At 46.5% G+C, this 25,977-nt stretch overlaps 2 protein-coding genes across 9 annotated transcripts in view; one reads left to right on the forward strand and one right to left on the reverse strand.

The window, feature by feature from the left end:
- The window catches only part of flrt1b (fibronectin leucine rich transmembrane protein 1b), a 31,673-nt gene extending 23,864 nt beyond the window's left edge, over positions 1–7,809 (reverse strand). For 3 of the 5 annotated variants that reach the window (XM_058063986.2, XM_058063984.2, XM_078788096.1), the window contains exon 1: positions 7,666–7,809. The gene's annotated coding sequence lies outside the window, so the exon portion shown is untranslated. Of the gene's footprint in view, positions 1–2,627; positions 2,790–6,831; positions 7,080–7,665 lie in introns of those variants that run through there. The other 2 variants (XM_078788098.1, XM_058063983.2) reach the window with 2 other exon arrangements.
- Positions 1–25,977, forward strand: part of macrod1 (mono-ADP ribosylhydrolase 1) — a 72,445-nt gene that overhangs the window by 41,210 nt on the left and 5,258 nt on the right. For 2 of the 4 annotated variants that reach the window (XM_078788101.1, XM_058063995.2), the window contains exons 4-6: positions 10,213–10,242; positions 16,662–16,778; positions 25,392–25,513. In XM_078788101.1, the coding sequence (XP_078644227.1) occupies positions 10,213–10,242; positions 16,662–16,778; positions 25,392–25,513 (269 nt within the window). The remainder of the gene's footprint in view (positions 1–10,212; positions 10,243–16,661; positions 16,779–25,391; positions 25,514–25,977) is intronic. The other 2 variants (XM_058063998.2, XM_078788100.1) reach the window with 2 other exon arrangements.

Below are 25,977 nucleotides of genomic sequence, written 5' to 3' on the forward strand. Positions count from 1 at the left end.
TAGTTTTCTTACAGCTGAGCCTTGAAGATAGCGACACGCTTCCGGACCCCACTAACTCTGCTGATGGACTTCTGAGGCCATTCCAACTGGCGTGGCTTTTTTACAAAATCCCACCAAACTTTGATGGGAAGCGGCTTTTCTTTCGCTTTTCATGCGTCTGTTGCAATCCTCTGCTCTCCCCTCTCGTGTCCTGCTGATAGACAAATACGCAAAAGTGTCTTTTGAAAGACATTTGAGTAACATTGAGCCAGACTGGCCGGCTAAAGAGCCTTTTCAACAAGATGAACTTGTGGAGGATGCGGCCCGCTCTCACGTCCTGACTCATCTTGTCCGATAGCCATCACGTCAACATTTGCCTGATAGGATGAGCAGGCTGGCTGCCATATCACGTCCACCAAGGTGAGCCGGCCCAGACGGACCACGAGGTGCTTGACAGTGGAGGAGAGATTCAGAGATCATAGATATATGGAATACATAGACAGTGATGGTGTGTTTCCATCATGTGACAGCAATATAGGAACGTAAACACAAATCACCGAAGACTCGATAGGTCAGCAAAACCGACCATACATGCCCCAATTAATGCGTTGATTCCTACACGGTTGTCACTTAATGTAATGCTTCCATGCCTGGCTGTGACAAGTGAATTTCCATGACGTAGGATTTAATATACCAAATATTTTGGTAGGTAGGGCATAGAACTGCTTAGGACTTTCTAAATATGCTTTTAACCATTCTTTGGTTACATCACATTACATCACGCTCTATTGCTACACACATGGCCGCCGCTAGCAGAGCAAGGTTTTAATAGCGGTCTTCATCAGTGGAGTACTGTAGGTGTGTCCCATTATGCACATTAATTAGCAGCCTCTTTGTATCTCTTTGTTTATCTTTAGAACACAGAGAAAAGACAAAGGTGTGTTCATGTCTCACATAAGGATTGGGGATGATGGGCAACATCCCAAAAAAGTGCACTTTTCCTTTAAACGTATCAAATTCTACTGAGCCTGTCCAATGCGGCATTGCTAGCGCACGCTTATTTACAATGCACGGCATCTTTATGTCTGCCAATCTAATACCTTCCCTTCGGGATGCCCTTTTTCCATCACACTCACCTATTAGCAAGACAAGGACCTCATATAAGAAAATAGATGGATGGACCTTGTATATACCCCCCCCCCCCCCCCCCAGCTACCTAATTGCTCCCTAATTCAACAGTCCAATAGTGCAAAGGCTGCTTAACGGCCTCAGCTGGTACAACGCATTCTTAGCAGACAGTTGGGGACCACACACACACCCACACACACCAGGAACCAGACTGGTGGTCAGGTTTCTTGTTGTGAAATACCTGCTAAAGGTTTTTGACAATAAGAGAGACCACTCATGAGACCACTACACTACATTAATATTGTTCACATTTACACCCAACTCACAAGACCACTACACTACATTAATATTGTTCACATTTACACCCAGTTCACAAGACCACTACACTACATTATCATTGTTCACATTTACACCCAACTCTCAAGACCACTACACTACATTATCATTGTTCACATTTACACCCAACTCTCAAGACCACTACACTACATTATCATTGTTCACATTTACACCCAACTCTCAAGACCACTACACTACATTATCATTGTTCACATTTACACCCAACTCTCAAGACCACTACATTACATTATCATTGTTCACATTTACACCCAACTCTCAAGACCACTACACTACATTATCATTGTTCACATTTACACCCAACTCTCAAGACCACTACACTACATTATCATTGTTCACATTTACACCCAACTCATGACTAAATGATGTAAGACTGATTGGAATACAAGTGTAGCGGACCAATGGACGCGCACCAGCAGAGTAAACGCAGCCGAAGCTATGCTATGGTGTGAAGATGTGCTATCCTTCCAAAGGTGGCTCTTCTTCTCCATCATTGCTGATGATTATGTAAGCAGCCTTTCTGTTGCTGTTGGACGGCTGAATAAAAGGAGGAGGAAGCGTGTCTGCTGCCTTCTCCTCTTCTTCATTTTCGCTCCTGCGCCGCACGACTTGTCCTGGATTCCCGCTTCCTCCCTCCCTCCCTCGCTCGCTCGGACATTACACTTTAATCTCATGTTTGTGTGCTGCTTTCTCCCTCAAAACCTAACCTCTCTTTTCTGATCAGTCCACCACTCCATCCATCCTTTCTTCCCTAATCCCACGTCCTGTGCAGCGTTTGGACCTCAGAACGTCAATCTAATCTGCAGCCACACGACGACCGCTAATCCTTTTGCTTGTGCGGCGGAGTGCATGGGTAAGAGACTTTAGGGCTTGTCCACAGGGAGACACGTCTTCACACTCAAACGCCATGCAAACAAGCACTCGCTCTAATCTTCAAGTTGTCCAACATCAGCCAACGGAAGAGGAATAAGGAATGCTGCCCTGTGCCGACATCCTACCTTTCCTGCTCTTCCTTTGGCTCCAGGGTCAAAGCATCCCCGCAACTTAGCGTATGCTTCTCCCGCTTCCTACGAGCACAGCAGCGGAGATGCTGACCGTGTCGTGGAGAGTTCCCCCCCACTCGAGCACACCGTGCCGCTAAGGCGAGAGCAGAGAGGCGCACTAACCTGGGAGTCTTTTCCTGCCACGCTCCACTTGAGTCCACTTGGCTGTCTCAAGTCCACAACAGCGTCTTGTCATTGCCCACAAACCACCATGCACCGTGATCTTCCTCCTCCTCCTCCTTCTCCTCCTCAAAGGGGCGCAGTGTCCCTCCCTGCTGGAGCACAAACTGTTGCCAAAATGTGCGTCTTTTGTTCTACTCGGGCATTGGTAGCTCCTACGTGGGGTGGATTGTTGAACAAGGCAAATGCGTTTAGGAGCAACTTTGGACATCTTCAACGCCTCCTCTTTGTCCTCCTCCTCCTCCCCAACTTGTGTGTGTGTGTTCTTGTCTTTCCACTTCCCACCTTTCTTGTGGGGGCATTCTTCCTTTTAGGGACATTTTGGATGGACAAGCAGCATTTCCACATTGTCCCACAATGTCCTGTGTCATTTATTCATCTTTTCATGGCACGCCAGAAAAGCCTGCAGACGAGTTAGCGCCCTGCCGCCATTCTCTTTACGCACTAAATACGCTCTTGGCACGCAGGTTCTGACCAAAATGCTGCACTTTGGGACCAAATGATGATTTGCACCCATCAGGTGTGACTTGGACATGACATCACCCGTCTTCCACCGCTGAGGGAGGCTGCTTATCTCGTCCCGGGGATTCTATGACTTTCCACTTACGTATTTGCTTTTTACTTTGCTGACGTTTCATGATCTCATGGTCAGCCTCCAAAGATCACCATCTCCATCCATCCATTTTCTACCGCTTATCCTCACTGGAGTGGACTATGGACAATTTGGGGGGGCAATCAAGCCAGCATGCCTTGAGCCTGGACTCAGCCTTTGGTCGTATTTGTTGAGGTCGGAAAAGTGTTTGTATTTGAGTCAAATTTCATCCCCCCTCTTCCGTGAAAAAAAGAAGTAAATAAAAGTACAAATCATAACAATAATACATTGACCAATGTTTTTTTCATAAATCTACCAATGAACATTTAAGGACAAATAATAATAATAAAATCCATAACCTGATGGATGGCTGAACCAAGAACTACTCAAATATTGTAAGTTGGTCCAAACCGCTGTTCCACGTGTCAGCTATAGAGGGCAGTCAGGTTCAGCATGCTGGTTAGAGCAAAAGGCTACAATAAGAGATGGAGGAAGAGTTGGGGAGGTTCATGCCAATTTCCCCACTGAGGGGCGAATAAAGGCATCTTATCTTATGCCGTGACCAGAGTCAGCCTGCAAGACAGGAAGTGCTGGATGCTGCTGTTCCAATAAAAGGCCAACTGAATACAGCCATCCTGACGTGTGTGTGTGTGTGTGTGTGTGTGTGTGTATTATAGGGCTGTCAAAGTTAACGCGTTCACGGAAGTTCCCTTTAATGGTGGCAAATTTTTTGATGCGCGATTAACGTGCGCTCCTCCTGCCCCCACCGTAGTTTGGTTGAAGCACGGCAACTGTGTAGCCCCAAGCTGGAACAAATATTGATGGCAAGTGGAGAAAGAAAAGAGTATTTAGATTGGTAAAGTTAGCTTCAAGTTAACCCTGGCAGATGGCTCTTGTAGCAAGACCAAAGTTATTTGGATCTACTGTCGCTGTGTTGGACTTATCATGGATTCCATGGCCTGCCAGAGACTGGAGCAGTGCAGCTATAGTTTTTATTGTCATGTTGTATAGTGCATATATAGTGCTACCTTGGCATAACCACTGCTTTTCACATTTTGACATCTCTGATGATTTTGGCATTGAACTGCCAGCTGCTATTGACGGGCTGTCAATGTGATGACCGTGGCTGAAGTCCAGTGTCTTGCTAGCATTAGCCATTTAGCACAGAACTACTACCATGATACACATTAGCACTCCAAATCTTACCTTTATGCCTTCCCACTTAGCATCGGCGTTTGGGAGCAAGTATGAGGGGAAAGGAAAAGGGGCAAATACATCCTTTTTTTTTTTTTTTGCTGGCGAAAGCTGATTGGTCCAGGACTCCAGCCTCCTACAAATACAAATACATCCTAATACATCCTAATACATCCATACAGCCCTCTGGGAACATAGATGCTGCGTTCAATGACCATCGAATAATCGTACTAAACATTCAAAAACTGGAAATATTGTGGAGTATTGTAATAAAATAATATTTACTGTAATATAATGATGAATTTCTATGTATTTTAATGTGTTTTGAAAGAGAAATTTAATGTCATTGAGTTTGCAATTTGTATGAAATGTTTTATGACTGTTAGCCTGTTTAGTTATTTTCATTTATACATTTCATGAAGGAAAGGTGCATTGTGGCAAATCCTTAATAATAATCCATTTAGAATTCAAAACCAGTATCATAAATAAACAAATCTTCTTTTGAGCTGACACAAATAAACAAAAACAGGTTTGTGTCAGAGTGAGAGATCTCACTCGCTCACATTTTCTATTTGCTGAACGTCTAAGAGCTAATATGCTAATAATAAAGAAAAATTGTAATACAAAAATATGCTTGCTGACTGTACTGTTTTAAATAATGGCCCATCTTGTGTACAGGACATACGCCTAAGCCACCAGTATGCCTTTTATTTCTTGTGCCCCTCATTTTATGCATTCTGAACATTCTGGCGGGTCCTCCCTTCATCCCCCCTCCAGACTGAGCGGGTGTGTCGTCTTACATTTATAGGGCTCTAGGAGCTCTGGTCCAGGTTGACCGGGTCGCCACGCTCCACAGAGTCCGGCATCACGCTGGCTGTTAGTCTGACAAGTACTGCTACACTTTGCCGCTTTGGGGTTGAGTTGACGTGAAATGGGTGGATTTCAAGCCTTATGGGACGAGCACGTGCCCGAGCCAAAGTAAGACTCGTGCACTCAGTGACATGGCGCCGCAGTGGTGGGACGTCATCGGCAGGATCGCTCCTCATTGGCTCATCCGGGCTGGGATCTTGATGTTTTTCTTTAGCCCCTTTGGGTTTTGTGTAAACAACAACAGCCCTCTGGCCAGGCCAGGGTGGGATCGACAGCCCAGCCCCACCCGCCAAGCAATCCAAGCAAAGGCGAAACGTGATATTTCATAGGTTTTAGTGTTGCACTGTCACGATAAGAAGGGCGGTGCATGGCGCGTTACTTTACTTTCCATTTTCACGTCCCAACCTCTTATGAAAAAGCCCACATTAAACAGTGCTGCTAATTGGCGTTTGAAATCAGTTCTTTCATTTGGTTTTGCACTTCCCCTAATGGAAAGGATGGCAGTCATATTCCTCCAGGAACTATTAGTGGGGCTGCTAGATGACTGGAATTTATGGTCGAGTTATCCCTCACGGTATCAGCTTAATGGTCCTGCAAAGGCAATTATTTTCTTAAGTAAAATTGGGTTCAATCATGTTTGTGGCCCCGAATTCCTCGTAAAAACACTCCGACTATTTGCACTAACGATTTCTAACTGACTCTCTGTGATGTTTCTGTAACGGGCCGAACGTGGAAGTAGAAGAATAAGAGGGAGCGGTTCCATTGATGCTTTGTTCGTTTGGAGATTATGCCAAAAAACAATACAGACATTTCATCCTAAAACAATCCCAAACAGCCAGTGGACGCTCCAGTTTGGGACGACGTGGAGGACCGTGCTCAGCCATATGGAAGGCTCTCCTGGTATGTACAGGATGTGCAGCCCGTACGCAACGTGCGGCACTTGCAAGGCAACAGCGCCCAGATCAATGATCCATCCCGGCGTTCACTTGCTCTAAAGTGCTGCAGGGGTTTGAAAGCGACATAAGCCGAGCCGTACCATCTTGCGTCACTCATATTCGTAAAACGCCACAAAACTCGGCGTACTTCCCCGCAGGAAGACTGCTACAAGATCACAAGGCTGACAGTTCACCGCCCACTGAGTCTGGTTTTGGGCTGAGGCGGGACAAAAAGCACTATTAGCTCAGACTCGGGCAGCTAGCACAATGTGTACGACACGAAAAATGTATCGGAGTAATCCCTCCTGCATCCTGGTGAATTGCTTCCGCTGCTGCCAGAAGTGATTTTTCACAAAGTAGGATTCGCTTTTTGTAAACAGAATATTTTCATAGTTACATCATAGAACATGTGGAATGACCTTTTTAACATCATCAGAGCCCTCTAGACATGAAATAGCACCCCTATAGTGACATCTACACTCATATTAGCCAACATAGTCGACATAAACAAGGAAAAGATGAGATATTTGACATTAATAAGATAACGCAGACTCACGCATTAGGAGTTCCTTGTTGTTTTTTCCTGGACAGCGTACTTCCTGCGGTGGCTATTATCTCATCAGCAGATTGTAACGATGGCCTTACACTTCTCTTAGCCAACATAGAAGAGTCAATAAGCCTCTTCCTGCTGTTCAGAGGCGACAGACGTGTGCACGAGGCCAGCTATCAAGGCCGGCAAAATGTTCCGTTGCAGTCCTCGTGCCCGGGAGACGTTTGATTCTGAACAGGAAATCTCGTCATGCTTTAATCTCGTGAGATCTTGTGACATCTCTAATATTTATCCATCCATCCATTTTTCATGCCGGGTGGCGGGGGCATGCTGGAGCCTATCCCAGCTGACTTGGGGCGAGAGGTGGCGTACACCCTGGCCTGGTGGCCAGCCAATGGCAGGGCTCATGTGGACTAACATTTCTATGGACAGTCAACCTAACCAAACGTGCACGGTTGGAAAAAAAGTGGATGAGCTTGCCGTCTGCTTTCTCCGTGTCTCACGCACACACTCAGTGATGGGCAATGGAGGGGGTGGGGGTGGGGGCGGAAGTAAGAATACACAAAACAGGTTGCATCGGGGCTTCGGGAAGAAGCTCACAGCTCCAGAAGGCAAAGAGAAAGCTGCTTTCATGGAATCCTCCTCATTCTCCAACTCAAACGATGGCAGCCAAGCTCTGCATGTCCATCACATCAACATCTTCCTACCGCCGGCTTGAAGCTCTTTAACTTCCCTGCCATGTCAAGCTCTCCACACACCCTCTTCATCCCCTGATTCCTCTTCCTCACGCACTGGCACTCACACTCGCACTCGCAGTCCAGCCTGAGTGAGATGACTTACCTCCCAAAGAAGAAATGGACTCCATCTTGTTGTTTTTATGTTCCAGGCACATTTAGTCCAGCATCTTCCCTTCGCTACCCTCAACTCACTTTCACTTCGTCTCTTTCTCCCTTCTCGCTCTCTCTTTCTCTCTCTCGCTCTCCCTCTCCCTCTCTCGCTCCCCTCGTCTGTCCCCTGACACCACTGGTCGCCTCCCCCTGCGTATGCAACTTATCCCCGGGATGCGATAATTGGTGTGTCTCGGCAGCAGATGTTAGCGCTTTATTTAGCGAGCTATTGCCATTAGTCACCTAATGGCGCCAGAGGAAGAAAGTGTAAACAGTAATAGAGTACGCCATGATGTCTACGCTATTTGTACACTGGCCCCACAGGTCAGCATCTTCAGGACCATTTGTACATGGGGGGGTGTGTCCAGGAGATGTGGCAGGAGTGAGGTGGATGTTAGTAATGTTAATAATAATAATGTTAATAATACGCTTTGTCATGTCTAAGTCATACCTTTCTTCTGAAATAAAACTTTCTACAAAATAAAGAAGTATCAAAATACTTGAACAATCTTTGTATGATGACCTTATTCCCATCATACTGTATGTTAAATACAGTACTGTATACTAAATACAGTACCGTATGTTAAATACAGTACCGTATGTTAAATACAGTACCGTATGTTAAATACAGTACTGTATGCTAAATACAGTACCGTATGCTAAATACAGTACCGTATGTTAAATACAGTACCGTATGCTAAATACAGTACCGTATGCTAAATACAGTACCGTATGCTAAATACAGTACCGTATGTTAAATACAGTACCGTATGTTAAATACAGTACCGTATGTTAAATACAGTACCGTATGCTAAATACAGTACCGTATGCTAAATACAGTACCGTATGCTAAATACAGTACTGTAGTGCTACTGTAGCTATGGACTGATGGGGGCTGATTTCATGTCATATCCATGCATCATACACGGAGTGCATGTTGTACGTATGGTAGTGCATGTGTGCCGTCCGCCTGTGATAAAGTGTGTGTAGTGTAAATAAAGCCGAGGCAGGATGAAACGGGCGGGTGGATTTGTGCACGTGTGGGTCTTGAAGGTTTTATTTGAATGTTCCAACCTCATCAAATCAACTGCTGAGTGTAATTGTGTGGATTTAAACGTGAGACGCACACGCTTTATTCTCTCCCTTCTAATTAACAAGGTTGCAGTAACAAACCTTTGGGCTTTGGCGTCTCCATGGTTACCAACTGACACTGCATTTGAATGGACTCTGTGTGTGTGTGTGTGTGTGTGTGTGGCTTTGATGCCTTTGTTTTGCCCACTTTGGTCTTCACACGTGTCTCTGCATGATGATGTACATTCACACTTAGTACAAGGATGCCGTCTTCCATGGACTGTGCCACAACATTAGGTACACGTGCACAATCTAATGAGCTCCAATGGAAATACGCCATCAGGGGAATCTACCTTTAAAAATGGAACAGAGCAATCCCTCATCTATGGCGCTTCCTTGGTTCCAGACCCGAACACCATGACTGCATTTCCACAAAGTAGGATTTAACATTAATAATACAAAACCTGTTTGGACTTTCTAAACACAGGCTGTAACACTATTAGAGCCCTGTAGACATGAAATAACACCCCTATAGTCACATTTACACTCCTATTACTCTTTGTCTACATCACATTGTGCAGGCTATGGAAACACTGCAGGGACGTACCAGACATGGCACGTCTGTCTCAGCCATGGCACGTCCGTCTCAGCCATGGCATGTTCTTGCCAGCGTGCTGGAGGGAAGGTGGAGCCCCAACCACCCAAACCAACCCCCAAAGAAACGGGCCAAGGGAACCTTCATATCCCCCAGCATGCTGGAAGGCAGGCAGGCCCCCCAACCACCAGGCCAAGGGAATGATAAAAAATAAAGTGTAAATAACTGCATCTAATGTGATGTAAATGCATATCAGTTTTGGAAATATGCGTCATTAATACAATCATACAATTTCACGGTTTATGTTGCTTCTCCCACACTGCGTAGATAGACTGCTATACTTCTTCTTCTCCTCATATTTGCTCCCGAATGCTGATCGGATATGATGCTATGTCATGAAGGTAGTAAGATGTGATGAGCGTAAGGAGCGCTAATGTGGATATTTGTTGAACATGGCGTAGCGTCAGTCAAAGCCCAACGCAGGATAGTCCGGAAGAGTCAGCTTATGATCTGCACTTACTCGGATCAAGACCAAAACTGCTGTGAAAAGATGAATGGAACTCTATTTGTGGGTTTTGTACTTTCAGGTTCAAGCTAGCCTCAAGGCACAAAGAAAATGTGACAATCTTATTTCATTTTTCATAAAGACATTGATGTGACAATCTTAGTCTCATTTATTGTTGCGATTGTGCACTTGATAAAACACCACAGAGCACATTTGCTTGAGTCACGTCCAGAGATGCGCGGATCTAAGAAGATTGCTGCTATTATTTGGATGAATGGACGTGTGTGGGATGATTGATGCTAATTCATTCATCTTCTCTCTCGTTTCAGCCAACCAGACTCTGCTGGGAGGCGGTGGAGGTAAGATTTTGTTTTCAGTGCACGATGGGCTTGCCGGTGAAACACGGTCGTCTTTTCATCGTCCGATGTTCACTACTTGATGTTTGATGGCAGTTTGCAGTGTCTGCCTTTCCGCTGGAGGGTGCGGTCGATAGTCATTAATGGCTGTGCGTTGAGCATATAAGCAGCCATTTTTCAGCGCATGTCCACTCGGTGCTTTGCCACGTGCGTGTGATGTCGGGCGTCCCCGGTAAATCCATACTCGTAACAAATGTCTTCTACTAATACGCCACTCCTGGAAAAGAAAAGAAACTTCCAGTAGGACTGTGACATGGTTAACATCCAGCAGCAGCACTACGTTTTGGCGTGACTACTGTTTGAATGGCAAATAGAAGTCGATGGTGTACCTGGAGAAAGGTTTGTTTGCTCTGCTTTAGCTGAGCAGTGTTGCGCAGATTACGTCACACCTGGAAGTGATGCTGAGTTGTGACAATTAGTTTGTCATGACTGCCGCCATCAGCTGCAAATTTGCTATTCGCCTTCCAGAAATTCAACAATGTAGAACATAATTACAAACGGTATATAAAATATTGAGATAAGTCATGTCAGGGTCCCTTTAAAAGGGAACTGCACTTTTTATGGAATGTTGCGCATCATTCCCAATCCTTATGTGAAACATGAACACACATTTCTTTCCCTTTTCTGTGCATTAGAACAAGAGAAAATGAGTTAATATGAGCTAGCTTACAATGCTGTCATCGGGATACTCCTATTTCCACTATGAAGCCCTCTTTGAAGAAAAAAACCAAGGTTGCATATTTGATATCCATGCTGTGGTGATAACGTACACTGATGACAACATGTCATAGTTATGATCTTATCATATCTTGCCCTATTTGGATGATTTAAACCGCCACCCAAACTTTTTTCCTCGGTACACTGCTACACATGCTTATGCTAGTTCTGTCAACAACAACAGTGGTGACAACACTTCCGATGTCCGCTCTCCTTGGGATGGCTGTGTCTTCCAGCACAAGACGTGTGATCCGCTCCAGTTCTCGGGTGTTGAGTCTTTGGAGCCAAATGGAGAGCTAGCTATCCGCTCTTCTGTCTGTGGATGACACGGAGGTGAGCTGTCAGTTAGTTAGCTGGTGTTAACTATTAACTATTTTTCTGGTTATAATGCTCAGACAAGGGAAAGAAGTATGTGTTCATGTTTAACATGACGATTGACAATGACACATTCCAAAAAAAGTACACTTCCCCTTAAAGGCTGTTTCCACAAAAGCTAAGCAGTTTTGCATTTTGTCCCCTTAGGGTACTACTGAGCTACCTGAGGGTGTACCGATACACCCCTGTGCATGATTTGCATGCTCCAGAAGTGCAGTGTTTGGCTGGAGCATTAAGTACTGATACTTAATGCTTATAGTATATATATATAGTATATATATACGTATAGTGCATACACCCAGCATCTAGCAAAGCACCAAGCGGCCCGCGGCCATAAAAGCAGTCCTTTGGTAGTTCACACGTACAAGCGCACAGATGCACTCCAGCGGGTGTCGTTTGATGTTGTCCTCAAAGTCCCTGATGGGTCTACGAAGACAGATGCTTTCTGGAGGCGGAGCTCACACACTCACACACACACGCACACTCACACACATTTGCACCCTGTGAATTCATTAAACTTGTTTATGTTCTTCGCTCTGGTTTAGTTACTCTGGCATTTAGGTGCTTTTAAATTTAACCGCTGCATCTGTTTTAATTTGCCTCCTGCTTCCCTCGACCGCATCGTCCGTGTGTGTCATCACCTGAAAATGTGATTTATCTCATCAGTTAGCGTATTTATTTCACCTCTCTCTTTCCACCTCCTCTCCTCTGGGGCTTGCTAAGGCAGATAGAGCTGGAGCTAGGTGTTAATTAGGCAGCGGGGGAAGGATGCAACATGATGGGAGGGGGATGACGACAAAGCATAGCAGGTCCAATCGCGCTCGGGCGGAAGCCGCGGGGGATTGCACAAGCGGCCTCATGTAATAAAAAGTCATAAGAACTGCTTGACAACCAAAAACGTGCATCCATTCAGCTAGCGTGTTTTTCATCAAAAGTTGCGACAGCAAAAGCTTTTGTCAGCGTTGGCATCGCTCACCCGCCTGCACTTCTGCCATCACGGCCAGGAAGAGGGCTCAGCATCGTCCGAACCTCAACAACAAATTCAAGGCAGGAACTGAAGCATTTTTATGTCCCCGGGTGCCCTGGTCATTCATTCACCAGCTTACCTGTTTTCAGTTTTCCACCAGCTGGTTTCTGTCTGAAGGACAGGACAGGACAGGACAAGATGGCTAACTCTCACATTTAAGTATAAAATTGGAAGTCAAGAGAAAAAACTACTTTTGACGAACAAGATCATTTAGTATGTCGTGTTATGCCCAAGCTAGGTCTTGGGGGGAGCTAAAGACCTAGCTCACAGTTACTTAGTGTTTTCACGCTAACATTAGGTGTTCACATGCTAACACTTACTGTTATCATGCTAGCTTTTGTTGTTATCTTATTCTGGTAGTAAACACTAGTAAACACAGTGCTATCATGCTAGCTGTTACAGGCTAACAGTTGTCATGTTAGATCTGTATGCTAGTTTCAAATGTATAAACTTACATAGACACTGTGTTTTCATGTTAAGCGTTAGCATGCTAACTGTTTGCCTTGTTAGTATGCTAACATTAGCATGTCAGCATTTAAACCACTCTTAACTTACATGAAGCATTATGTTAATTTTTAGCATGCTGGAATTGTGGGCTCCATCAGGGGAGTGTGCTCCATCACAACAATGCCTTTTCCAAAGGCAGAATTCCCAACTGCGTGGTTTGGGGAGCAACATAGTAACGTCTGACCAAAAGACCATGATTCTTCCAGGTTCCACCCATTTTCAATCAACCTTCCATTCAAGCAGCCATCACAAGTCACAAATCATTTGACGCACAATAATACTAACACCCCCCTCCCTCCCCTCCCCCGGTTGCCTCAGGCACTGACTTCCATTTCCTGGTCGGTAATCTTCTCTTGACTCATGTAACATGCATAAAGCGCAGCAGGCTTTATTGGGATAGAGAAAGAATCCACAAATATATCTCCAGTCAGACTAGCAGCAAATCACCTGGTCCGCCCACCCGCCTGGTGTGGGGCTCTACATGGGTAATCACGCAGCAGCCATGACTTCTCCTGCTCTTTCTTTGTGCGTCCTGCAGGACTTCCAGATGACATCTTAGCTTTTTAAAAATGGAGTCAGTGAAGAAATATCTGCTTATGTCTCGCTTGAACTGATGCATGTTGACATTTCTAATCAAAGGTTTGATACCTAGCGCTGGGCTCTAGTGCACCCTTGACGCTTTCTGTGTGAGGCTCGTCTTCTTGCCCCCCCCACCCCACCCCCCCACAGCAGAAGCAGAAGCATAAGCATGTATACTGAATGAAGGCAGAGCAGAAGATTGGTTTTAGGCTGCAGAGATGAGAGCTGAAAGTAGTTGTCAGCGTCTCAGCCGCATACATAAATTTACCCCGTGACATCGCTGGTGTAACAGTTGGCTGTGTGTGTGTTCATGTGTGGGTTTAACAACTTGTGTGTGTGTGTGTGTGTGTGTGTACATGCACAGCTGCATGCACTTGTTTCTACCACCAAGCCCCATCCGAAATGTTGCCTTGGCAACAAGCTGACTGAGGTAAATGAGTGTCCTGGCTCTGCTGAGGGATTGTGGGAAGCAATATGCCAGCGTTCCGCCCCATTAGTTTGACAGACAGCCTGTTTGGCCTATGAGAGGTCAACTGGCAAGGGCGGCCATATTAGTATTCCATGGGAGAAAGCTTGGATTGGTTTTACTCTAATGTCAGTCTACCTGCGTGCTGGAGGGTGGGCAAAGGTGGGAGCTGGGGCTTCATCCTGCCGTGTAACATTGCTGTGTGCGTGCTTGTTTGGATGCCCTGCTTGGGGGGGTTGCGGGCTCCTTGCCAGCTCAGCATATTGCCAATTATCACCTCTCTCTCGCCTCCACGCCCCCCCCCCCCCCCCCCCACACGTCCATCGATACACAGCCAAAGACACATGATTACAACAAGGAAAGGAAAAGTGCACCTTTTTTGGGAATTGTGGCCATCAAGAGACAAACACGTCTTTCTTTCCTGTGCTTCTAAAGATATAAAAACAGGTTAAAGAGGCCGTTAGTCACGGGACACACCTATTCCACCTGTCCATCATGTGAGCTGCATATGAAGCATATTCTTATTATTATTCTTATCGTATTGTTACGCCCAGGAACCTCCTTACTGGCCATGGGTGAGTTCCTTGAATTGGTCAGCCCACTTCCAAAACCAGTCCCCAGTCCTTTGTAGCCGTCCCTAAAATGAATTTGATTGATGCTCAGCTGCATTTCATCCTTGCTGAGCCTTTTGTCTCTGTCCAGGCGTGGCTCTCCATCCCTCCTGTCTTTTGTGTGAGCGCCTCTTCGGCCCCTCGTGTATCCCTAACATCCGCATCCCATCTCTGCACCTCTCAAGGACCCGGCTTCTGCCGTCAAAAAACCTTGACGTGTTATTTTGGATGGTAATGGAGGCTAAATAATGAATTCTGTGTTTTTTAGGCTTGGAATATGCAAACGAGTTCAACGCAGGGCCTAAAAGATTTTAGCGACTTGTAAAGTGAATTCATGACTAATTCATGACAATGTGTTGGTATGTGTGGGCGGCATTCAGCCAAGCCAATTATGGCTGATTGTTAACGAGTTCACCATCTTCATTTACATGCAAGGCAGACGCTGAGCTGCTTTGACGCTGCGGCCATGCTAATTGGGGAGGGCTGCTCCCAGGACTCTATCAGGGGCCACGTATCAGGGGCCGCGTATCAGCGGGCGTGTATCAGGGGCCGTGTATCAGGGGCCGTGTATCAGCGGGCGTGTATCAGGGGCCTTGTATCAGGGGCCTTGTATCAGGGGCCTTGTATCAGGGGCCTTGTATCAGGGGCCTTGTATCAGGGGCCTTGTATCAGCGGGCGTGTATCAGGGGCCTTGTATCAGGGGCCTTGTATCAGGGGCCTTGTATCAGGGGCCTTGTATCAGGGGCCTTGTATCAGCGGGCGTGTATCAGGGGCCTTGTATCAGGGGCCTTGTATCAGGGGCCTTGTATCAGGGGCCGTGTATCAGGGGCCGTGTATCAGCGGGCGTGTATCAGGGGCCGTGTATCAGGGGCCGTGTATCAGGGGCCTTGTATCAGGGGCCGTGTATCAGGGGCCGTGTATCAGCGGGCGTGTATCAGGGGCCGTGTATCAGGGGCCGTGTATCAGGGGCCGTGTATCAGCGGCCGTGTATCAGGGGCCGTGTATCAGGGGCCGTGTATCAGTGGCCGTGTATCAGCGGGTGTGTATTCTTCTTCCTGAGGGAAAATGATGATGCCAGTGCTTCCAGGAGGCCGGTGGGAATGTTTCTCCAGGTGCTGAAGATGTCTTCACTGTCTGGAAGTCATGTCCATCTTGGTAGATCCAGGTCCAAATATTCTCCTTTGGATCTGGATGAGGGGAAGACCAGGATGTGGGTGCATTTTGAATGGAAGCTCCTTAAGGTCTGCCAGCGCTAAATGTACATTGTTGCCATCTTGAACTACTCTTGATTAGGGATGTCCGATATTGTCTTTTTTGACGAAAACTGATATGTCGATGTTGTCCAACTCTCAATTTGGGATACTGATAACAGCCAATACTGATATATATGTAACACATGTGTAACACATGTGTAACACATGTGTAACACATGTGTAACACATGTGTAACATATGTGTAACACATGTGTAACACATGTGTAACACATGTGTAACACATGTGTAACACATGTGTAACACATGTGTAACACATGTGTAACACATGTGTAACACATGTGTAACACAACATCTCTCCTGTGGTGCATGAAACTTTTTTTCCACGATCGGGAAGAATTAGCATTTTGATGCTGATATCGGGCCGATTATTATCGGTAGCGATCATTTTATCAGACGTGCCTACTCTTAACACTTGGATCAGGAGCATATAAAAAAATATATTTTTTAAATCAGTTATTGCTTCCCTTGAAAGCAACACGCTGGTGTTCTTCCTTCCTGCTGCAGATCCCAGATGGACACACACATTGCTGTTATGTAGATTTATGAAAATGTCATTACCAGAGACTAATTGAGCAAGAAGTCAAAGTCAGCCGAGTCCTTAATCACACATTAAATTGAGCAATTAAGCAAGGCAGTGGCCCCTAAATCCATCCCATCCAGACCTCCAGATGCTTTTGCTCCTTAAAAAGCAAAGGGGGAGGATTCCAGGCTGGAGGTGAACGTCTGCAAAAGGGCCTCGCAGCGCAACTACCTCCTGACAGGCCAGTCAAGGTCGCTAACCAAACTTCTTGTCTCCGCCCCTCCAGTGGATGGAGCGATCCACCGTGCTGCAGGGCCGCTGTTGAAGGAAGAATGCGCCTCCCTCCATGGCTGCCGCACTGGCCAAGCAAAGATCACATGCGGCTACGGCCTCCCTGCCAAGTGTGAGTACCAAGTGTGTGTGGACATTCAGCTCGCTTCCGGGTGTCGGGAATGACTTTTCTGGCGGGATCTTTCCATGCGGTCGCATCCCCACTGATAACACATAAACTTAATGAATAACATAGAAAGCAGAGTCATTTCCTTGTCGCATAAATCATGTAGATGTCTAAATCCCAACATCAGCATCCAGATATCTCCAGTAGTCATCATCATCATCATCATGATGTCACTGGCTACCTTCCACTTTGAACACTCCATGTCAACAATATCCGTTTAGGCATCAACGAGAGCAGTTTAACACACTTCGTTATGTCACTTTAAGACGTCCTAGGGGCTAAGCTGGCTAGCTGGTTAGCTGGCTAGCTGGCTAGCTGGTTAGCTGGTTAGCTGATTAGCTGGCTAAGGTTGCATGCAGTTTTGACACTACAAGTCCCATCATGCGAGCTTGTGTGTTGTCATGTACTGTTGCTTGTTCGAGACATAGGTAGAAAACAGTACACCAGAATCACGTTTAGTACGTACCGCCGGTTTCAGGTCAAGCTTTGCTTCATTTTTTGTACGGTGAGGTAACAAAATGCAAAACATGACATTTTTTAAATATCAAATCAAAACAATTATTCCAAATGAATATAAACAAGTAGTTTGCTACATTTCTTGCACAGTCTAACGTTGACATGATGCTAATATTGCTGTATGGTCTACAGTACAGTCTAACGTTGTACTACAGAAGCTCCATGTAAACATGATGCTAATATTGCTGTATGGTCTACAGTACAGTCTAACGTTGTACTACAGAAGCTCCATGTAAACATGATGCTAATATTGCTGTATGGTCTACAGTACAGTCTAACGTTGTACTACAGTAGCTCCATGTAAACATGATGCTAATATTGCTGTAAGGTCTACAGTACAGTCTAACGTTGTACTACAGAAGCTCCATGTAAACATGATGCTAATATTGCTGTATGGTCTACAGTACAGTCTAACGTTGTACTACAGTAGCTCCATGTAAACATGATGCTAATATTGCTGTAAAGTCTACAGTACAGTCTAACGTTGTACTACAGTAGCTCCATGTAAACATGATGCTAACATGGTACACCCTGGACTGGTCACCAGCCAAAGGTACCCTGAAGTTTAAATCCAGATGAACGGGAGCCGGCTGACCAGGTTGAGTCGTTGATCACAAAAGCCTTGGGACATGGTTTTGACGGTCTCGCCACCAGATGTCAGATTGCTTGCCAAATGGTTCCTCAGACTCGATGCCCCCCGAGATGGAGCCGCCACCACTTGAACCGGACCCATCTCTGCAGCGTAACCTAGCAACAGCATGGCGAGTACACGGCCCACTGACGTTGCTGTTTAGCAGGAGTCACCTGCAATTTGGACACGTTGACAGATGACGACTCCGAGCAGGCTCGGCTAAAGTTCATGAATGTTGAAGCCAAACTTGGAGGCAATAAATCAACAAGCCGTCAGCTTGTTTGGGTGTTTCTTGTTGCCTGACAAGGGAGCGTGTTGTCCTGACGATCCCTGCGCCCCTGAGCTCACTTGTGTACCGATACGGAGAACCTGTTCCCCAGCCGGCCCTCGCTCCCCTGCTGCTCACTGACACACAACATCAGCACATGGGAGGGGGTGACAGAGGGCGGGGTGACAGAGGGCGGGGTGACAGAGGGCGGGGTGACAGAGGGGGGGCCAAAAGCAGCGGAGAAGGGGGCTTGTTAGTGGCATGAATCCTCCAAGCTGGAATGTTTCTATTTTTTCATGCATTCCTGACATGGAGGGAGGAAGTGAACTGGAACATGTATGTTGCAATGCTCCCAAAGATTCCTCGCTGCGCAATTGGTGATGGGGCAAGAATGGCTTTTCAATGAAACAATCCCGATATGGGGCTTTGATTGTTGTTCCCTGCAGCCATCCATTTTCTATTCCCCTTATCCTCACCAGCCATGTCACCTTTTTCACAAAGGAATGAAATCATTCATCATTGCTGTTTTGTGGTGGACTTGGCACGCTTCCTGAGTTAGTCCGTGATTACTTCCTCTTTCTTGTTAACCTGCACTCGGACAGTAACCTGCACTCGTACAGTAACCTGCACTCGTACAGTAACCTGCACTCGTACAGTAACCTGCACTCGTACAGTGACAGAGCATGCTAGTGTGTGTGTGTGTGTGTGTGTGTGTGTGTGTGTGTGTGTGTGTGTGTGTGTGTGCGTGCGTGCGTGCGTGCGTGCGTGCGTGCGTGCGTGCGTGCGTGTGCGTACGTGTGCATGTGTGTGTGTGTGTGTGCGTGTGTGTTGAAGCCTATCCCCTCACGCAGGCGGGCGCCACACTGGCTTAGGGGGGCTTGACTGGGTGTCATCCAGTGACCCCCATCCTTTTTGCTTTTTTGAAACCCTCTTTGCCTCCCCTTTGCTCCGCCTCCTCCCCCGTGGCCCCCACACATTCCCACCTGGGAGGCCACGCGTCGCTGCTCCTGCTTTTCACATTCAACACCCGTCCATCCTCTTCCTCTCCCACTCGTTCCCCCTTTCAATCTCCTCCGTCTGACCGCAGCTCCATCTGGCCCTCGCCTTTCTTCATCTGCCTTTAAATCAGGAGGAGGAAAAAGGCGAGATGGGCCTTTGTATGCGCCGCCTCAGTTGCACTCAGTGGAGCGGACAGAGCTCTTAAATCCTCAAAAAATGAAGAAAAGGAGTCTCTGGTCTTGTTTGGGCCCTTCATCTCCATCCATCTCTTCCCCCTTCTTGAAATACGACAGAGGGCGGGGAGCGGCCGAACGGGATTCTACCATCAATGGACACGATGTTCTTTAGCCCTCTCAGTGCTGCCCTCCAGCCGCTTTCAAGAGCAAAGCGTCAAGAAAGTGCTTGTTGCATGAAATGATGTCATCAAAGGTGACGTCCTTGGCAATAATAATCATTTAATAATGATAGTAATCATTTAATAATATAATAATCATTTAATAATGATAATAATCATTTAATAATGATAATAATCATTTAATAATGATGATAATAATCATTTACCATGGCCTTTTCCTACAAAGTGCTTTGCATTGTGACCATCTTTATGGTGTCTGCGCAACATGAAAAGTGGAAATACTAGCATTTCTTTGCAAAGCTTCATGCGTCCTGCACACACACACACACACACACACACACAGCAGTGCCATGATGGTTTTATGATTTTATGTACCGGGTATTTGATTGGCTAAGGGGGAACACGGGCGTAACCCAAGTGAGGCGACTTAACCAAAGGGGGGAGGATTTCAAAACTCCCAGCAGGATGCAGAAAGTGGGAAAGATGGTTGAAGGGCATCGCTGACACGGATGACCCTGACTGTGGTGGGAGGGGGCCGGGGGGGGGGGCACACCTGCCTGTGATGTTCTCTTTGGGTTCTAGTTAGTTGGATGAATGTTTTTATTAGCGCTCTGATCCGCATCATCATCACATTCCTCATCCTCAACAGCATCATTAGCATCATCAGCGACTTTCCGAGGTTGGGGATGTTGTTAGCACCTCCCCGTCGCCCTGCTGACAAGGAGGCAGGAGGAGCAGTGTCGAATGAAGGAAAAAAGAGCGTCAGTATCACCATCTCAGCATGACTGTCGTCGGCCCAGAGGTCTGTCGAGGCTTTTGTCATCGCCAGCCAAACGCAGCCGCCAGTGCGACGATGGTGATGGTGGATGATGAAGTGAGAAGAAGCGGAGAGGAGGATGAGTGTGAGGAACAGAGAGCAAGAGAAGGTAGAAAAGCTAGAAGGAAGGAAGGTGTTTAGCTTGTTGATGTCACCACCAGGCACAAACACGAGGTGACAGAGAGAGGGACGGGGGGGGGGGGGGGTTAATTAGCGGTAATTGGCCCCTGGGGGGGTTGCTGAGGAGAAGACAAGAAGGAGGTTTTTGAGAGAGTGATGTATCTCTCTTCCTAGCTGCTGTTTGCATCAGCACTTTATCTTTCTGGTGTAGGTACCTCCCATGACATGCATTGTTAGCTAGCTCATGCTAACCCCTTTTCTCCTGGTAGAACTGACAGAAAAGGGAAAGAAACATGTGTTCTTCTTTTCCTTGAAGTGCAGTGGAAGCCCATGCGAAAATATCATTTTGTTTAACCTGCAGCCCAACTGAAAACATGTTTATATTTAAAGGGGGCCGATTGTGGGCCCTTTTATTGAGATGTGGACTCCTGTAGAGCAGTGACACCTCATAACCCGCACACAGAGCTTTCGAGATCTTCCACAATCTGCACCTGCACCACCTGGATTTCCTTGGATTTCCAAAACATTTTTCCACCCACGGTCCGCCTCCAGGCACACCCACTCCGCTGTGATTGGTCACACCCCCAGCCTTCCCAAACACTTCCAGGCAACTGCCGAACCCCACTGTCTGATTTTGTGGGTGTAGGAGTTGATCATAAATGAATCAAAAATAAGATAAAATAACATTAAATAAATACATTTGATCTTGAAACAATTTCTAAGACGGGTGCTGTCCTACCCAGTCAGATTGGTGTGTCCCACCTAGTCTTGTCAGTAGGTCACAGGTCTTTGACTCGGGACAAAAATAAAACCAGTGTCTGTGAATGCACCTCGCATGTTGGCTGCATTCCGTGTTTCCGGCTGGCCTGGCAGAGGAAGAACATCGAGTTGAGACGTCTGACACACAGCTGCAGATATCTGCTAGAGAAAAGCGCACCATAAAGAGTGAAAAAACGAGATACAGTAGGAGGAGTTTGGATCCAAGAATTCCAGCAGTGTGGGTCGCCACTTGTCACCGAGGGGGGGCGTGGGTCCTGCAGCCAAACCTGTTGAGAAGCACTCACATGGTGGATCTTTCACTCCTGCTTTCACAGTCCATGATCCACACCAGCACAGCGCTCCTGTTTCATACACAATCTTTGGCTAGTATTTTGGGGTGCATCATTAAAAGTGAACAAGTGTGGGTTTCTTGGATGCATGAACAGGTTTGCCCTTCACACACACGCACACACACACACACACACAGTCAGCACCCCCCCCTTCCCCAAACCTCGTTCCATCCCCCTCCGTCACCTGAGCTAGACACATCTGTCAGGAGTGGGCCTTATTTACCGCCTCTCTTTTGCTCCTGTTTACATTATCGATCGGCAGGGTTGCTTTAGTTCCGCCATACATCAACCCCACCCAACCCCCACCCCTCTGCCTGGTCTAAAACCAAGGCTGGGCATCTGGACACAGGATGAAGGAACGCAAGCTGAGCATATTGTTTGTGTGAGTGCGGGTTTGAGGCTCTTGTGAGGGGAACAAAAGTGAGGTTGGAGCATCATGGAGGGATGAGGAAAGCTAGGGAGAAAGGAAATGATGGAGGAGAGGTGTGACGGGGCAAGACGAGAGATAGAATGATGGGACAAGTATGGGGAGGATAGAGGGAAGGTACAGACGTAGGAAGGAAGGAAGGAAGGAAGGATGGATAAGATGACACCAAGGAAATAAAGATGATGATGATAAGATGATTATAGAGCCATTATTAGCGTATGATTCATGTTTAGTGCACCGTGTGTGTGTGTGTGTGTGTGTGTGTGTGTGTGTGTGTGTGTGCTCTTGTCTATCTATCTTTCTGCAACACAATTCTTAATCTTCCACATTTTACGTGTGGTATTTTGTCCACGCCTACAGAAATGCCAGGATGAGCTGCTTTCTCCCTATTGCTCTCTGGTAAAAGGGCTGTTTAAATGACTGGTAAACCACTGGTAAAAGGGCTGTTTAAATGACTGGTAAACCACTGGTAAAAGACTGGTAAAAGGGCTGTTTAAATGACTGGTAAACCACTGGTAAAAGACTGGTAAAAGGGCTGTTTAAATGACTGGTAAACCACTGGTAAAGGACTGGTAAAAGGGCTGTTTAAAGACTGGTAAACCACTGGTAAAAGGGCTGTTTAAAGACTGGTAAACCACTGGTAAAAGACTGGTAAAAGGGCTGTTTAAATGACTGGTAAACCACTGGTAAAAGACTGGTAAAAGGGCTGTTTAAATGACTGGTAAACCACTGGTAAAAGACTGGTAAAAGGGTTGTTTAAAGACTGGTAAACCACTGGTAAAAGACTGGTAAAAGGGCTGTTTAAATGACTGGTAAACCACTGGTAAAAGACTGGTAAAAGGGCTGTTTAAATGACTGGTAAACCACTGGTAAAAGGGCTGTTTAAATGACTGGTAAAAGACTGGTAAAAGGGTTGTTTAAAGACTGGTAAACCACTGGTAAAAGACTGGTAAAAGGGCTGTTTAAATGACTGGTAAACCACTGGCAAAAGACTGGTAAAAGGGCTGTTTAAATGACTGGTAAACCACTGGTAAAAGACTGGTAAAAGGGTTGTTTAAAGACTGGTAAACCACTGGTGAAAGACTGGTAAAAGGGCTGTTTAAATGACTGGTAAACCACTGGCAAAAGACTGGTAAAAGGGTTGTTTAAAGACTGGTAAACCACTGGTGAAAGACTGGTAAAAGGGCTGTTTAAATGACTGGTAAACCACTGGTAAAAGACTGGTAAAAGGGTTGTTTAAAGACTGGTAAACCACTGGTAAAAGACTGGTAAAAGGGTTGTTTAAAGACTGGTAAACCACTGGTAAAAGACTGGTAAAAGGGTTGTTTAAAGACTGGTAAACCACTGGTAAAAGACTGGTAAAAGGGTTGTTTAAAGACTGGTAAACCACTGGTAAAAGACTGGTAAAAGGGTTGTTTAAAGACTGGTAAACCACTGGTGAAAGACTGGTAAAAGGGCTGTTTAAATGACTGGTAAACCACTGGTAAAAGACTGGTAAAAGGGCTGTTTAAATGACTGGTAAACCACTGGCAAAAGACTGGTAAAGGGGCTGTTTAAATGACTGGTAAACCACTGGTAAAAGACTGGTAAAAGGGTTGTTTAAAGACTGGTAAACCACTGGTGAAAGACTGGTAAAAGGGCTGTTTAAATGACTGGTAAACCACTGGTAAAAGAGTTGTAAACACGACGAGTGCCACTGAGCAGTTGATTCCTTTATTGTTATTCCCGCAGATGGCGGCGATTGAAGTGATGAACTGGCTCGTGCTAACCGGCGATCCGGGGAGCGCTCCGTGCTTTGGGTTGGAAAGGAAAAGGCAGCCTGATGAATGCCAACAATGACTCATCTCGTAGGGACGCTTTACTTTCAGAGTGCAAAGACGGACGGTTGGAGATGAAATGGATGGTTTTGAACGCCGGACGGCGCGTGCGCTTCCATTTCAGCTTGGTGTGTCCGTGTCAGAGCTAACTAGTTCACTTTGCATGTCCATCCCATGCAAATGGCTTTTTGCACACGTCCACATGCACGTAGATGATGTCTCCCGCCACCATTTGATGTTTGCATTTGGTTTGTCCAGCGGTCATTTCACTGGCAAATCGGCGAACTCGTGAGCCAAAAGATGGGCGGGGCGGCATTTGCCGCCGTCATAGTTTCATTCCACGTCTCCCACCTTCTTATGAAAAAACGCTGAGTGTCGTCCAATTTCATTCTTCACTGCTTTCATTTGTGGGTCAGAGTCTAATTAAACTCAAATGAAATCATCACGCAATTTATGAGATAGTTATTAGATAGTTAGATTACTTTGTGGCCAATTATCATCCAATCATATTTGTGACCCTCATCCTCAAGGGATGGGGTCCGCATGAGCTGGAAGGTTCTTGTCACTGCCGTCCTTCCATAGAGAGGAAAAGCCAGAGGTTTTTTTCCTTGACAGAAGCGGCACCAGCAAAGGGTCAAAAGTTGTCAACATGGAGAATTATATACCCGAGCTTACCTTTTCCCGAGAAGCCCTGGAGGAGCTGTAGAGGTCTGGAAGGGGGCTGTGGACACCCCACCTCCCCGAGGGCCAGCACTCATAATAATAAGATCATAAAAAATAATACTACATACATTCCAACATACATTGCAATATATTAGTGTGAAGGAAAGAAAGTTGCTGCAACGTCATCATGGAAAAACTGCACAATTTTCACTACTTGCTGATTTATCTCTTCTTCACCCGCCCCCCCACCCGCGGCCCCCCACCTTCCATTCAAAGCCCCTTGTATGCACTTTATTTAATGACTTCATTCAAATCAATCATGACGACTTGACTACGTTTGTTTTGGAGAGCCGCACGGTGGACGAGTGGTTAGCATGTAGGCTACCCAGTCAGGAGATCAGGAAGACCGGGTTTGATTCTTTGCTTGACATCTCTGTGGGGAGTTTCCGTGCGTGCGTGGGTTCTGTCTAGAGGTTTTTTTTAAGGTTTCAGGTGGCTTTTGGTCCAACCGGAATGCCGCATTAAAAAGGTGCGCTTGATTTGGTGAGCCACCTCACCAAACGGGTACGGGTAACCTCATCTCATTGGAGCGTTATGATGTTGTTCTTGTTCCCGGACATTATATGACTCGAAAGGTCCTGATGGCAGGAATTCCATGTAACACTTTGTGTAACCGTGGCGACCTAGTAGACCAACTCCTGCTTAGCTAGCCAGCTTTAAGGCCATGGCGTGCATCACGCTGCCAGCGTACCATGGCGGGCCACAGCCAAGCCGCCCTTTCTTGGCCTGAGCAAATTTTTGGTGAGCAAATATCATGTGGCTGTCCTCCTCACATAGATGTCATCCACACGGTGGGGCCCATAGCTCAGGGCGGCGTTGGAGAGGCGGAGAAGAACGCTCTGAGGTCGTGCTACAGCAACAGCCTGAGGAAAGCGACTGAGAACAACCTGCGCTCTGTGGTAAGATGGAGGGACGTAGGTGGGAGAGAATAAAATAGGGAAGCAGGGAAAACGGTCAAATGGAAGATGTCCGGATGGATTCTTCACACTGACAGATGCTGCTGAGAGGGGGAAGCGTGACGGGGGGGTCGTTGACTTGTGTGATGGTTTTATGAAACACTCAAGGCAGGGGGGCTCGGTGACAAAATGAAAGAGGAAAAACACAGACGTGAGAATAAGGATGACAACACAGTGCACAAAGCACAAAGCAAAGATGACAGGTTGCCTCCCAAATGGTGTGAAAATGGAGCGCACCGCTGGGGTGTAACCAGCAGAGGCGCTGTTGATCCCGTCTCAACGACTTTCTTCTCTAAAGATGATGGCAGCTGAGGCAAGTCACATACCACACTCAAGAACGTTGTTATGCTCAACACATTCACACTTCAATGTATAGTTCATGCAGCGTACCAAGCACCGTCCCAACC

Source organism: Doryrhamphus excisus, linkage group LG22 (genome assembly GCF_037039965.1).
Source record: "Doryrhamphus excisus strain RoL-2023G ecotype Guam linkage group LG22, RoL_Dexc_Guam_v1.1, whole genome shotgun sequence".
Taxonomy (NCBI): domain Eukaryota; kingdom Metazoa; phylum Chordata; class Actinopteri; order Syngnathiformes; family Syngnathidae; genus Doryrhamphus; species Doryrhamphus excisus.